This window comes from Pristiophorus japonicus, chromosome 7, assembly GCF_044704955.1.
Source record: "Pristiophorus japonicus isolate sPriJap1 chromosome 7, sPriJap1.hap1, whole genome shotgun sequence".
Classification (NCBI taxonomy): Eukaryota; Metazoa; Chordata; class Chondrichthyes; family Pristiophoridae; genus Pristiophorus; species Pristiophorus japonicus.
Window position 1 is genome coordinate 100,811,558 of NC_091983.1, and position 13,132 is coordinate 100,824,689.

At 48.2% G+C, this 13,132-nt stretch overlaps 1 protein-coding gene across 1 annotated transcript in view; it reads right to left on the reverse strand.

Moving 5' to 3' along the window:
* Positions 1–13,132, reverse strand: part of gckr (glucokinase (hexokinase 4) regulator) — a 100,010-nt gene that overhangs the window by 7,380 nt on the left and 79,498 nt on the right. Inside the window, exons 16-17 of the mRNA XM_070884200.1 lie at positions 4,490–4,573; positions 4,238–4,387 (exon numbers count right to left, since the gene is read on the reverse strand). Of these exons, the coding sequence (XP_070740301.1) occupies positions 4,238–4,387; positions 4,490–4,573 (234 nt within the window). The remainder of the gene's footprint in view (positions 1–4,237; positions 4,388–4,489; positions 4,574–13,132) is intronic.

Sequence of the window (13,132 nt, forward strand, 5' to 3'; positions counted from 1 at the left end):
CCATTTCCTGGAACGATCCATAATGGTAGACAATGAGCCACACCATCATACGCCACCTTGACTACTGCACTGCCAATCACCGGTATGAGTTCTTTGGTGTAAGTATGCAACTTTGCATTTACTGGACTCAGCTTAGGTTTCACAGCCTTAGTGTCCCTCAGCTTGTCGAATGTCCTTTGGCTCATTATTGACTGACTCGCACCCGTGTCCAATTCCATCGATATCGGCATGCCATTTAGTTTCACATTAACCATTATCGGTTGGCTCTTTGTCAGGAACGAATACAGTCCATACACTTCCTCCTCTGGCATCTCAGATTGCATATCCAGGTCCACGCTGGACTGGTCATCATCATCCACGTGGCGAGTCGCAGCACGCTTGCGCAGTTGTGGACACATTTGCTGAAGATGCCCCACTTTCGAACAGCCTTTACAAATATACCGTTTAAAATGACACTGATGATGCCGATGATTGCCCCCATAATGCCAACAGGGTGAAATCGGATTTGTACCTATTGGCAGACTTTGAGCAGCTACAGGTTTCACATGCGCAGTCGAGTAGGCCCTGCCATGTGCAGCTCTGCCAAACGACGATACAATCTTGTTTACAGTACTTGCCGAGTTCAGATTTTTCGATGATATCTGCTTTAAGTTTTTGTCCGTCGTCATGCATGCCTGGGCAATCGTGATGGCCTTGCTCAAATCCAGCGTCTCCGCCGCCAATAGCTTACGGAGGATCACCTTGTAGTTGATGCCGATTACAAAGAAGTCTCCCAACGCGTTTTCGGACTTACACGGTCCAGCTAGACGTCTTAGGTCGGCAACAAATTCCGACACATCCTGGCCCTCAGAACGAACGTGTATGTAGAACCAATATCTTCTGGTTTGAGATGGTCACGTACCACCAGAGCATACAATTCCTCATAGTCCTTGTCTGTTGGATTTGCAGGCGAGGGAAGATTCTTTATGAGTCCATAGATTTTTGGACCGCAAACCGTGAGGAAGACCGCCCTGCGCCTAACTGCATCAATGGGTTCCTCCATTTTGTTGGCCATGAAGTACTGGTCCAGGTGAGCTACAAAATCTGCCCAGTCCTCTGCCTCCACAAATTTCTTAGTATTCCAATTATGCTAGTTTTTGCATGCGAAGGTTCTTAAGTTACCTCGTCACCAAATATTATGTATGTAATAAATCGATAGACTGAATACTATAAACTAACACAGGTACAAACCTGACTCTGCTTTATTAGGGACCAAAGTGATTACATTACATGATGGTTTGCCTTTTATACCTGGGCCACACTCACGTGCGTACAGCCCAATGACCTCTGACAGTGGCGCAACCTGGTGGCTAGTAACCCCAAGCATACATACATGACAGTGCTCCTATATCTGGGGAAGGTCTCTAAGCATATCTCTTGCACTCCTGGATAAAATACAAGAAATCTGATAGGCGATTTTAATTTTTCTCTAAATTGCAACCTTTATATCTCAATTTTATTAATAATCGCTCTATTTAATTAATAATCATTGTCGTCTATTGTTCCTATTCAGCACCATCTCCAGTGTGCCAGTGCAACCTTCGGCCGCCTGAGGAAGAGAGTGTTCGAAGACCAGGCCCTCAAATCTGGCACCAAGCTTATGGTCTACAGGGCTGTAGTGATACCCGCCCTCCTGTATGGCTCAGATACGTGGACCATATACAGCAGTCACCTCAAATCGCTGGAGAAATACCACCAGCAATGACTCTGCAAGATCCTGCAAATCCCCTGGGAGGACAGATGCACCAACGTCAGTGTTCTCGCTCAGGCCAACATCCCCAGCATCGAAGCACTGACCACACTCAACCAGCTCCGTTGGGCAGGCCACATCGTCCGCATGCCCGACCTGAGACTCCTAAAGCAAGCGCTCTACTTGGAACTCCTACACGGCAAGCAAGCCCCAGGTGGGCAGCGGAAATATTTCAAGGACACCCTCAAAGCCTCCTTGATAAAGTACAACATCCCCACTAACACCTGGGACCTGGCCAAAGACTGCCCTAAGTGGAGGAAGAGCATCCGGGAGGGCCATGAGCACCTCGAGTCTCGTCGCCGAGAGCATGCAGGAAACCAGACACCCCACTCACCCTTTCCTCCAACGACTCTTTGTCCCACCTACAACAGAGACTGTAATTCCAATATTGGACTGTTCAGTCACTTGAGAACTCACTTTTGGAGTGGAAGCAAGTTTTCCTCGATTTCAAGGGACTGCCTATGATGGTGATTCACTTTCCGTTCTTGAGCCACAGATATATTTCTCCACACAGTGCCCGACATCCCTACTGAAATCAAGGCTCATTGCACTATGTCTGTCTCTATTCATTCATTCTCAAAACTTTAAAACTGGGCTTGTTACTTCCCATAGGCTTCCCTTTTTGCTACAGTCGGTTTTTAAGCCGAGCCTTAATGTCACCTAAGGACTACTAATTTATCTCAGGGCTAATTTTCCAAGTTGCATTAAAGATTAAAAATCATAGGGGTGTTCTTGCTGGAAACAAATATTTGTAAAATTTCCCCTCATCTTCCCTACTACTTTCAATTTTGGTGGTGTCCTTCAGTATGGGTCCTGGCCCTTCACTTAGGTTCTCAATTTAAAAAAAACTTAATTTTGGTGTCTGTCATCTGAACATTTTTTGAGAAATGAGGATGAAACTCTATTAAAATTGGGATGTTGATCTGCCTTATATAAACTCACTCAAGCCTATTTCTAAAAATGAGCGACTCTGTTTTATGCTGGTCCAGACAGAAGTCCTTGATTCTCTGACTTTAATATTGACTAAAAAGACTAGCCACCTTGATTAGAGCTGACCACTTCTGTAGCACAATCAACAATAGATTAATGACTGCACAGAGAATGTAGGGTGATTGCAGCCTTCCAGCTTTGTATTATATTTATTCCCTGGTACTGATCTGTACTCCTGGAGTATATTAGAATGTTTAACCAGGGAGGATCAGCCTTCTGTCAAATAGTTACAAAATGCATTCTAGGGAAAATGCTGAGCTGAGAGGTAGACATGAGACCAAGGGCTCAAAATATGCCAGGTGTTGCTCCGTTTTTTTTTTGGAGTAACTTGGTTTTTCTGGCGTATGTTAAAATCCCCACTTTCCCCAATAAACTTGCTCCAGAGTAACTGAGTTAGTTATGATTTTTTTTCGTTTAGTTTTTTTTTCTCAAAAAGGGGACAATCCCAGTCACCTATGCCAGTTCTGGCCATTTAGGCAACTTTGGCCAGCTAATAGGTACTCCAAATCTAGTTAGGCCAGCTTATGTGGCCACTTCAGAAAACCCTTGCGGAGAGTTAAGAAATCGGCGCAGGTTAGTACATTCTAAAGCACCAAGATTTACAAAGCACTAAACAAAGCACAAAAAGTAATAAGCATTCAATAAAAAATAGAAGGAAGCGGGGAGGACCTGCACCTAAAGCACCAAGACTTACAAAGTTTGATGGAAAGATTAAAAGAAAATAAAGGAACTCGGCAAATATAAACTCCGCCTGTTTACCAAAAACATCGCCTCTGGCTTTACTAACAAACCAAACCTCAAATGAAAAAATTGGGCCAAAAAGCATCCTTATCCACCAAACACCGATGATTAAACTTTCTACTCAACCCCAGCAAGGCTTAATTAAAACCTATTTAACACTACTCTTCCTGACATTGACCCTGGCCATCTTAATCACAGTAGTTTAAACCATGAACACAAGCAGCTACTTACACAGCGGGTTGGTGCGGGAGACCAGGGATAGGGGCGGCAACTGTGAGCATCGGGTCCCTCTCATACAGGCTGCAGGGTGTGCTGGGGGCAAGGAGCTACTGTGCATGCGCGCACACTCGAACGCGCACGTGCAGACGTCCTGGCACTGTTTTTAGTGCCGGGACGCTGGCTCTGCTCCCAATCCACTGGCCATGCTACGCCACCACCGAGGAGAGGCCGGACAGCGGCCAAAGTCAGGAGGAAGACTTTCGGCGCGCTTGGAGTCGTGGAAAAGCGCCGCACCTCGGGTGAGTGCGCCAAAAAATCAACAGGGGCCAATTTTGAGCCCCAAATAGCTCCCATTATTCACATTATTTTTGAACGTAGAGTTTAATTAAAAATTGTGATTTTACTGCAGTAAGTCAGCTACCATTTAAATTTGTGAACATTTAAAATTAAGTTTTGTGATAATTTTGAAAGAACAATTTTACTTACTTTTCAACCTACCTGGAGGATGTACAAAGCCCGTCCAAATAATTTGGAGTTACTGACTTTGAGGTCAATCATGTAATTATGGTAGACTTTCCCCTTCAAAACATGCGCACCTGTACTAATTGCATTCAGTATCCATTTTGTACTCAGTTCACGCTGAAACATCTGTGAAGAACAGCGTAGATTTAAATGATCATTATACACCTTTACATATCAGCAATAATCATGATGGTCTAGAACGGTTAGTTAGGGACAAAAAGATATTACCTGAATATAGCATCCTTCATACTTGAATGACATTACTGGCCAAGTAACACTGATTATAATAGAAAACAATTTCTTCAGCTGTTTCTGGCAATTAATAGAAAAAAGGAAAAAAATGTAAGAAAGCATGGAACAATAAATGGTCATTCAGCCCACTCCTTAAGTAGATCATCTATAATCTATCCAGCAATGGATTCTACCCCAGCCTTTTAAACTCCTGAGGGAAAGTTCTGTATAACTGCTCCCTGATTCTCTAAGGTGATCAAGCAAAACTCCAGCACATCCAATCATCCCGAGCATTTACTATTTCTAACGACCTGCATTTCTTCTCTCCTCCTCAGTCCCAGCAACAGAGGAAACATTGTGCTACGGGAAGTATTTGATCATCTCATTTTATATTTATTGTTATCATCTCAAATAAAGAAAATAATAAAGAGCTTATATTTATCTCACTCCTACCCAGATAGTTATCCACCTCATTTTTAAAGGAGTTAATTGGCACAGCCTTGACTGCTTTTGCTTGGAGGCTGTTCCAAATATCCAATACTTTGTCAGAAAAATAGTTCATAATCTCTAGCCTTAATTGACTTGCTAATTTTAAACCTGTGTGCTCCAGTTCTGTGCTTACAGTTTAAGTCAAACAGCCACACAAGGCTCAAAGTTCTGAATGACCTACTCCTGCTCCTATTTCTTATGTTCCTATCAGGTGTGTTTCTCAATATTTTAAAGACCTAGATTATGTTATCCTTAATCACCATTTTCCATTTTCTTATCCTTACTTGAAAAGAAATAAGAATGTAAAAAATAGGTAATTTTCTTGCTCCTGGGTGATCCTTGAAATTCAGAATGTGCAATCTTATATTATTTTTCTTCCAGTAATTATGGTTCAGACCAAGATGTGACATACATGGACTTCACTTTACATCATGTTACAAATTATTTCTCTACTACATCGGTTTATATGAATTTTAAGCAAGGGCAATATACCAGTGCTTGGAACCTCTATGTGGTTCTTTATCGGGAATTCAGCGTGAACCCCTAGAAATATGGTCCCTAGGGCTAAAAGCGGCTGCTTATGTGCTTTCTCTGGTGGTTCCACCAATCCCTGGCCAAAGGCATGCGATTGGAAGAACCTCACTGAAATTGAGGTCCTGCGATTTTAACATGGAGGTATGTCTGCTGGGATTTCTTGCCTTGGGACCTGTGGGTAAAACAAATAAGCAATATTGGCCAGAGGCAGATAGGGGTCTGTGATTGCCACAGCCATTTAAGGGAGTGCCATGTAAGATGAAAATGCCAATACTCTTTATATCAGTCTGGAACTAAAAAATAAATCATCAGGTAGCAGCAGGGGTGCTGGTCATGTACTACAGGCATGAGACATAAGCAATAGACATAATTAATATCAATCACAAATTTGTTATGATTGAATTTGGGATTTCCCCAAAGTCACATTCCTATTGTTAAAAAAAGGCCTTTCTGATTTGAATCTACCTCTGAAGTCTTCTCCGACTTTACACCCACTTCCGCAAACTTTAGTCTTCTGACTATGTTTTTCTGTATTCCCCCACTCTGCCTCTTTCATCCCATGATGGGAGGCAAAGTACTTGACCTCAGTGTCAGGAACTCCCTTACTAAACTGCTCCATCTCTCTGCTTCTTTATCTTCCTCTGAAAACATTCTCGAGGCTTATCTTTGTTGGCAAGCTTTTGTTCACCCAACTTATCTCTCCCCATAACTGGATAAGGGTTGGATATTAACTTGGAGGCGGGGAGGAAGCGAGGGGCCTGCTTTGAGGTTGGGAAACCCAGAAAAACGAGATTCCCTCAGTGGGGAGGGGAGAGATCAGAGGCCAGAGGAGAAATCGGAGGCCAGAGGTACGAGCGGAGGCCAGAGTCGGGGGGAGATTGGAGGCCTCGTGGAGAAGATCGGAAGGGTTGGGAGTGGAGATCAGAAGAATCAGGAGGAGCTCGGAAGAGTTGGGTGGGCCTCTAGTCACTGGGGGTGGTTAAGAAAATAAAGTAATCCAGCAGATAAATGGAAAGGCAATTACCTCCTGGATTCAGCAGTCCTCGCCTTCCTTTACCTGCCGGGTTTCCTGAGGCCTGGAAAATTCGGCTGGCCATAGTCAAATTTAAAATTGTGGTTAAATATTAGGCACACAACCTCATTATAATATTTAAATTGCCAACCTCCCTCCAGGGAGCAGGTTGGTTGCTCGCACCCCCTGTCCCACCTTTGTCAAAATCAGAAGTGAGGGGCTTGGGATTGGTATTCAGATTTTTAACATTTTAACATTCCACCTGACTCAAACCTGCCTGTTTTTGGGGGTTAAATTTCCCCCCAAAATGTTTGTTCATTTTATCAATTTTAATCTGTTTCCACCCCTCTCTAAAATGCCTTGGGAGCTTCCTATGTTATAGTTGTGACATAAATGAAACCGTTGTTTAAAAAGATACAGGAAGTGTAAACTTAGCTAACAGCTTTTCCTGTTTGTGAGCTCACTCAGCATAATTGTATTTTCAAATCAGTGCAGTGAGGTGAAAGACCATGAGAACTGCAGAGCCCGCATTATGATCATCCACGATTCAGTTAACAAACTTTGAAAAGACTTTGTAATTTTTGCTTCAGAAAATTATTTTAAGTATTTGGGGATGAAATTCCAGAGATATTCTACTACAGTCTTGTCTCAATTCCAATGAAAGTGCGGCAGAAAGGCAGCAAACTGTAATGGGGCTCGGATATGCTGAGTCTTAGTCATACTGCCGAGTTTTTGTTTGTACCTTACAAAGCCAGTGACGCAGGGGTGGGAGCTTCCTCCACGGGGAGTTCCCTTGACCTTGGCCACTCAGAGGTCTGGTGAAAGTGGTGGTCAGTATGCCCAGTAAAGAGAGGAGTACTGGTCACTACTCCAGTGGAAATGGAGGCTACCTGAGGGTTGGGACAGTGTCATGGCCTGGATCCCAGAGGACAGTTCAGCCAATGAAAACATTTTTTTTTATTACAAACATTATCTGCTACCATTACAAATGGTGTGTTTTTTTTCCTGGTATTTCTACTTTTAGAATAACCACCAGACTAAATTAAACTAAATTCAGGGGGGCTGAAATTGCCCCTTTCCTTGAGGCCTCTGAACACTGGAAAGTGGTGGCCACGCTGCGGAGTGCAATGGCCGGCAACTTTTCGTGTAATGGCCATTTCGTGTAATTATCAAAATTCCAATTCCCGTGTTATCCTGGTGGTGACCCACTCCCACCCCCCCCCCAATGCTCCACTGCTGCCGATACATGTTAAGTGCATCATCACAGTGCACACAGGCGATCTACTCCCCCAACGGCAAAATTCCGCCCCGAAAACCTTTGCAAGAATTTTCGCGGTGTTCCAGTGAGGCTGAGGCCTTCTGCAATGGTGGTGCGGCTTCCCTTGAAGGGGAGGATGCACTGCCGCTGTCACCATGTTTTTATTTTTGTCGGCTGACTGCCATATCGGCCCGACAATTATGCCCCCGGATTTGGCCAAGTCGCCAACAGGCAGCCTGGCACCCCCTCTTGGGTGTCAGGCCGCTGGCCCTTTAAGTGAAGGGGAGAGACGTGGTGGCGCGGCACCGTGATGAGGTCATCGCGGTGGCCACTCCGCACCGTCCCCAACTTCTGCCCCTCTAGTGTTGCCCCCGCCGCATAATCGCCCCCATTAAGAGCAACATCTGGATCCGAATTTAAAAAAAACAACGATGAGTGGAATTTTGATCAAAAGGCGACCTCAACCATCGTGGCGGTAAAAACACTCAAAACGGTTTAGATGTACCCTGTTTCAGGCGGGAGGCAATTTTGACCCCAGGGTGTTAGACAATAAGTAGTTACACAGTAATTTAACGGTGACATTTTACCCATATATTGAAAGGGAGTAAACATCTGAGTAAACACGATTCCCTTCTTCTTTATTTCTCAGAGACACCAAACATGGTTACTCTCTGATATTTGGTGTTAGTCACAGATAGTGAGGTTTCTCCTCCTTGGTGTGATGCATATAGTCAGAGTTGCATTTTGGAACCAAATTACTATGTCCTATTTACTATTTCCTCTTGTGGCATCAATAGCAAATTTTCCAGTAACTCTATGCAATTCATCAAGTGGTGTAGCAAGACTACTTCTGGAAATATTTTTCTAAGCTCAAGTATATGTGTCAAAGTGGTGGTCTTGGTGGGTAAGATTATTTGATTACTGTGAATCTATTTTTTATTTGGTTTGTACGGGGACAACATTAGTCTAGAGATCCCGGTTGAGTGCTTCTCGCGGGCAATTGACAGAAAAAGGTAAAAAAGATGCGCACCTACCTCATCCTGCTGCGCCCACCAGTGATCCCAGTCCTGAGGCCTCCTCTCCCTGTGCATTGGAGTGCGTGCACGTCAGGACATCCATAAGCTGGAGTTGGAGACACATGGCTCTGGGCAGCCAATCCAGGTACAGTATTTTCTCATGCATAATAATGGAAACTCCATAAGTAGGAGTTCCCGTTATTATGATTGAGAAACACCCCCCCCACCAGTCCATAAAAGCTGCTTTTGAAATTTGTTGGGGGGCATTGTAAGGAAATTGGGGGCTGAAATTGGCCTCATCTACGCCTCCCGTTAGTGCCTCCAATGGGCGCCAACAGGGCACAGATGAGTTTTCACCCAGGAGATCCCTTCCAGCAAAATTGGCCTCGGGTTTTTTGGAGGTGCTACCAGGTACTGCTCTGCTCCTCCTGATAGCGCCCCGTTTGGGTGCGCCTGGTGATGATGAGGTCTCATTACCGCCCCCCCTATAAATTCGGCCTCCCACCCTCAGGTATCGCCTGGTGATGACAATGACAGCTTTAGCTGTCGAGTTGCAGGTGGGAGGCGGCTGGAGAAGCACCATTTAAAGGCGTCATCTTGTCGAAAACTTTTCTGTTAACCATTATTATTTCCAGCTTGCTGACAGATAGGCAGAGTGCCTGTTGCAAGAATTGTAGTGGTTTTCACCTCAAGGGCTGTTATGGCTCTTAAGCATTGCTTTATTTAATTCAGGGCAGTTTTGACTGCAATATTTATCTTGTTTCATGGGGGCTGTGTTGGCACTCGACCTCCTGCTGCGAGGTCCACAGCCAGGAACTTCGCATGGGCAAGATTGCGGTATTTACCCACCGCCTTGGGGAAAAAAAACACAGTAAAAGGGAATATTATTTGAATGGGGAGAAATTACAACATGCTGAGGTGCAGAGGGACCTGGGGGTCCTTGTGCATGAAACTCTTTTAGAGTCTACCTGCAAAACATAAAACATGTATCCGTGCCACCCGACCTGGATGACACACACGAGACATTTACAAGGCCCTTTTTTTTTTTTTTGTGTTTTTTTTTTTGGGCACTAAAATCAAATTTTTCCTTTTTCCAGTGCCCCCTATAAAAGGAGAGGGGGACACTAAAAGCACCGGCAATTAAAACAAATTAAACTTTAAAACGTAAAATCAAATTAAAATTTGGTTGCCGGGCATGATGATGCACTCCAGTCCCTCCGGTGCCCACCTCTCGCGGAAGGCTGCGAGCGTACCGGTGGACACCGCGTGCTCCATCTCCAAGGACACCCTGGACCGGATGTAAGAGCGGAAGAGAGGCAGGCAGTCAGGTTGAACGACCCCCTCGACCGCCCGCTGCCTGGACCGGCTGATGGCACCCTTGGCCGTGCCCAGGAGTAGTCCTACGAGGAGGCCCTCGGACCTACCCGCTCCCCTCCGCACAGGGTGCCCAAAGATCAGGAGAGTGGGACTGAAGTGCAGCCAGAATTTCAGGAGCAACCCCTTCAAATAATGGAACAGGGGCTGCAACCTTGTGCACTCAATAAAAACATGGAACACGGACTCCTCCAGACCGCAGAAATTGCAGGCGGCCTGGGAGTCCGTGAACCGGCTTAAAAATTTGTTGCACGGCACTGCTCCGTGCACCACCCTCCAGGCCAAGTCCCCGATGAATAGTGGGAGGACCCCTGCGTAGAGTGCCCTCCATCGGGGACCCCCGCCTCCTCCGGACGGCAAGATGGTACGCCATGGCGTGTCCGGACGGCCGGCGAGGATGGCAAAGTTGAGTGTGTGCAGGAGCAGCCCGTACAGGAAACCCCTCCGCGCGGAACTGAAAGGCACGGAGGGGATTTCCCCGAGGCGGCTCAAGTTGTGAGGCGCCGGCCCCCAAGGGAGGTTCCGGGGTTTGGCGCCGATGAGGAATTCCGTCCGGACGGGGGTCAGTTCGGACGGGATCTCCCCACGTGCTTGAGCCTCCTCGATGCACCTAACGGAGTCAGGGCCCAGAGCTGTTTTTAGCGACTCGATGGCATCGGCCGCGTGGCGGACGTTGGCAGAATTTAGGCGCCGCGCCAGCGTGTCTGGCGCCATCCAGCCCGCTCCTCCGCCATCAAGCAGGTCCCTGACCCTGGTCACCTCACCAGCCACAGCCCTCTCTTCCGACCGCCACATAAAACCTCGGCCGTGGAGGTACGGATTCCCGAGCAGCGGTTCCTGCAGGACGGCCGCCACTCCAGCCGGCGGAGAACTGCGCTTGGTGGAGACTTTGTTCCAGACCCTGATGAGTTCCCTGTAAAAGACAGGCAGCTCCCGGAGGGCGGTCCTGGCACCCCCCAAGTTCACAAACAGGAGCTGCGTGTCATAATTGAGGTCGCGCTGCTGGCGGAAGAAATACCTCGCCAGAGCACACCACCTAGGAGGGGGCTCGACGTAAAGGTATCTCTGCAGGGTCTGAAGACGGAAAGTCGCGAGCTGGGCGCTGACGCACACCAACGACTGACCGCCCTCCTCAAGCGGGAGACTCAAGACCGCGGCAGAGACCCAGTGCTTCCTGTTGTTCCAGAAGAAGTCCACCAGCTTCTTCTGTATCTTGCCGACAAACGCAGGGGGAGGGGTCAAAGTGACCAGCCGGTACCACAGCATTGCGGCCACCAGCTGGTTTATGACTAGCGCTCGACCCCTGTAGGACAGCACTCGGAGCAGTCCTGTCCAGCGCCCTAGGCGAGCGGTGACCTTGGCCTCCAGCTCCTGCCAGTTCGCCGGCCAGGCTCCCTCGTCGGGGCTAAGGTAGACTCCCAGATAGAGGAGATGGGTCGTGCTCCAGGCAAAAGGCCTGAGCTCCTCCGGCAGGGAGTGCACCCGCCACTGACCCACCAGGAGTCCGGAACATTTCTCCCAGTTGATCCTGGCGGAGGACGCGGCCGAGTAAATTTCCTGGCACTCACGCATCCTCCGCAGGTCAGCGGGATCCTCTACCGCGAGGAGCACGTCATCGGCGTAAGCCGAGAGGACGACCTCCACGCCCGGCCCTTGCAGAGCCAGTCCCGTCAACCTCGTCCGCAAGAGGCGCAGGAAAGGCTCCACGCAAACGGCGTATAACTGGCCGGACATGGGGTCCTTGTGCATGAAACTCTTTTGAGTTTACCTGCGAAAACATAAAACATTAAAGAGTGCCACCCGACCTGGGTGACACTCCAGACATTTACAAGGCCCTTTTTTCCCCCCCCTTTTTTTTTTTTTTTGTGTTTTTCTTTTTTTTTGGTTTTTTTTTGGGCACTAAAATCACAATTTTTCCCCAGTGCCCCCTATAAAAGGGAAGGGGACACTAAAAGCACCGGCAATTAAAACAAATTAACTTTAAAACGTAAAATCAAATTAAAATTTGGTTGCCGGGCGTGATGATGCACTCCAGTCCCTCCGGTGCCCACCTCTCGCGGAAGGCCGCGAGCGTACCGGTGGACACCGCGTGCTCCATCTCCAAGGACACCCTGGACCGGATGTAAGAGCGGAAGAGAGGCAGGCAGTCAGGTTGAACGACCCCCTCGACCGCCCGCTGCCTGGACCGGCTGATGGCACCCTTGGCCGTGCCCAGGAGCAGTCCTACGAGGAGGCCTTCGGACCTACCCGCTCCCCTCCGCACAGGGTGCCCAAAGATCAGGAGAGTGGGACTGAAGTGCAGCTAGAATTTCAGGAGCAGCCCCTTCAAATAGTGGAACAGGGGCTGCAACCTCGTGCATTCAATAAAAACATGGAACACGGACTCCTCCAGACCGCAGAAATTGCAGGCGGCCTGGGAGTCCGTGAACCGGCTTAAAAATTTGTTGCACGGCACTGCTCCGTGCACCACCCTCCAGGCCAAGTCCCCGATGAATAGTGGGAGGACCCCTGCGTAGAGTGCCCTCCATCGGGGACCCCCGCCTCCTCCGGACGGCAAGATGGTACGCCATGGCGTGTCCGGACGGCCGGCGAGGATGGCAAAGTTGAGTGTGTGCAGGAGCAGCCCGTACAGGAAACCCCTCCGCGCGGAACTGAAAGGCACGGAGGGGATTTCCCCGAGGCGGCTCAAGTTGTGAGGCGCCGGCCCCCGAGGGAGGTTCCGGGGTTTGGCGCCGATGAGGAATTCCGTCCGGACGGGGGTCAGTTCGGATGGGATCTCCCCACGTGCTTGAGCCTCCTCGATGCACCTAACGGAGTCAGGGCCCAGAGCTGTTTTTAGCGACTCGATGGCATCGGCCGCGTGGCGGACGTTGGCAGAATTTAGGCGCCGCGCCAGCGTGTCTGGCGCCATCCAGCCCGCTCCTCCGCCATCGAGCAGGTCCCTGACCCTGGTCACC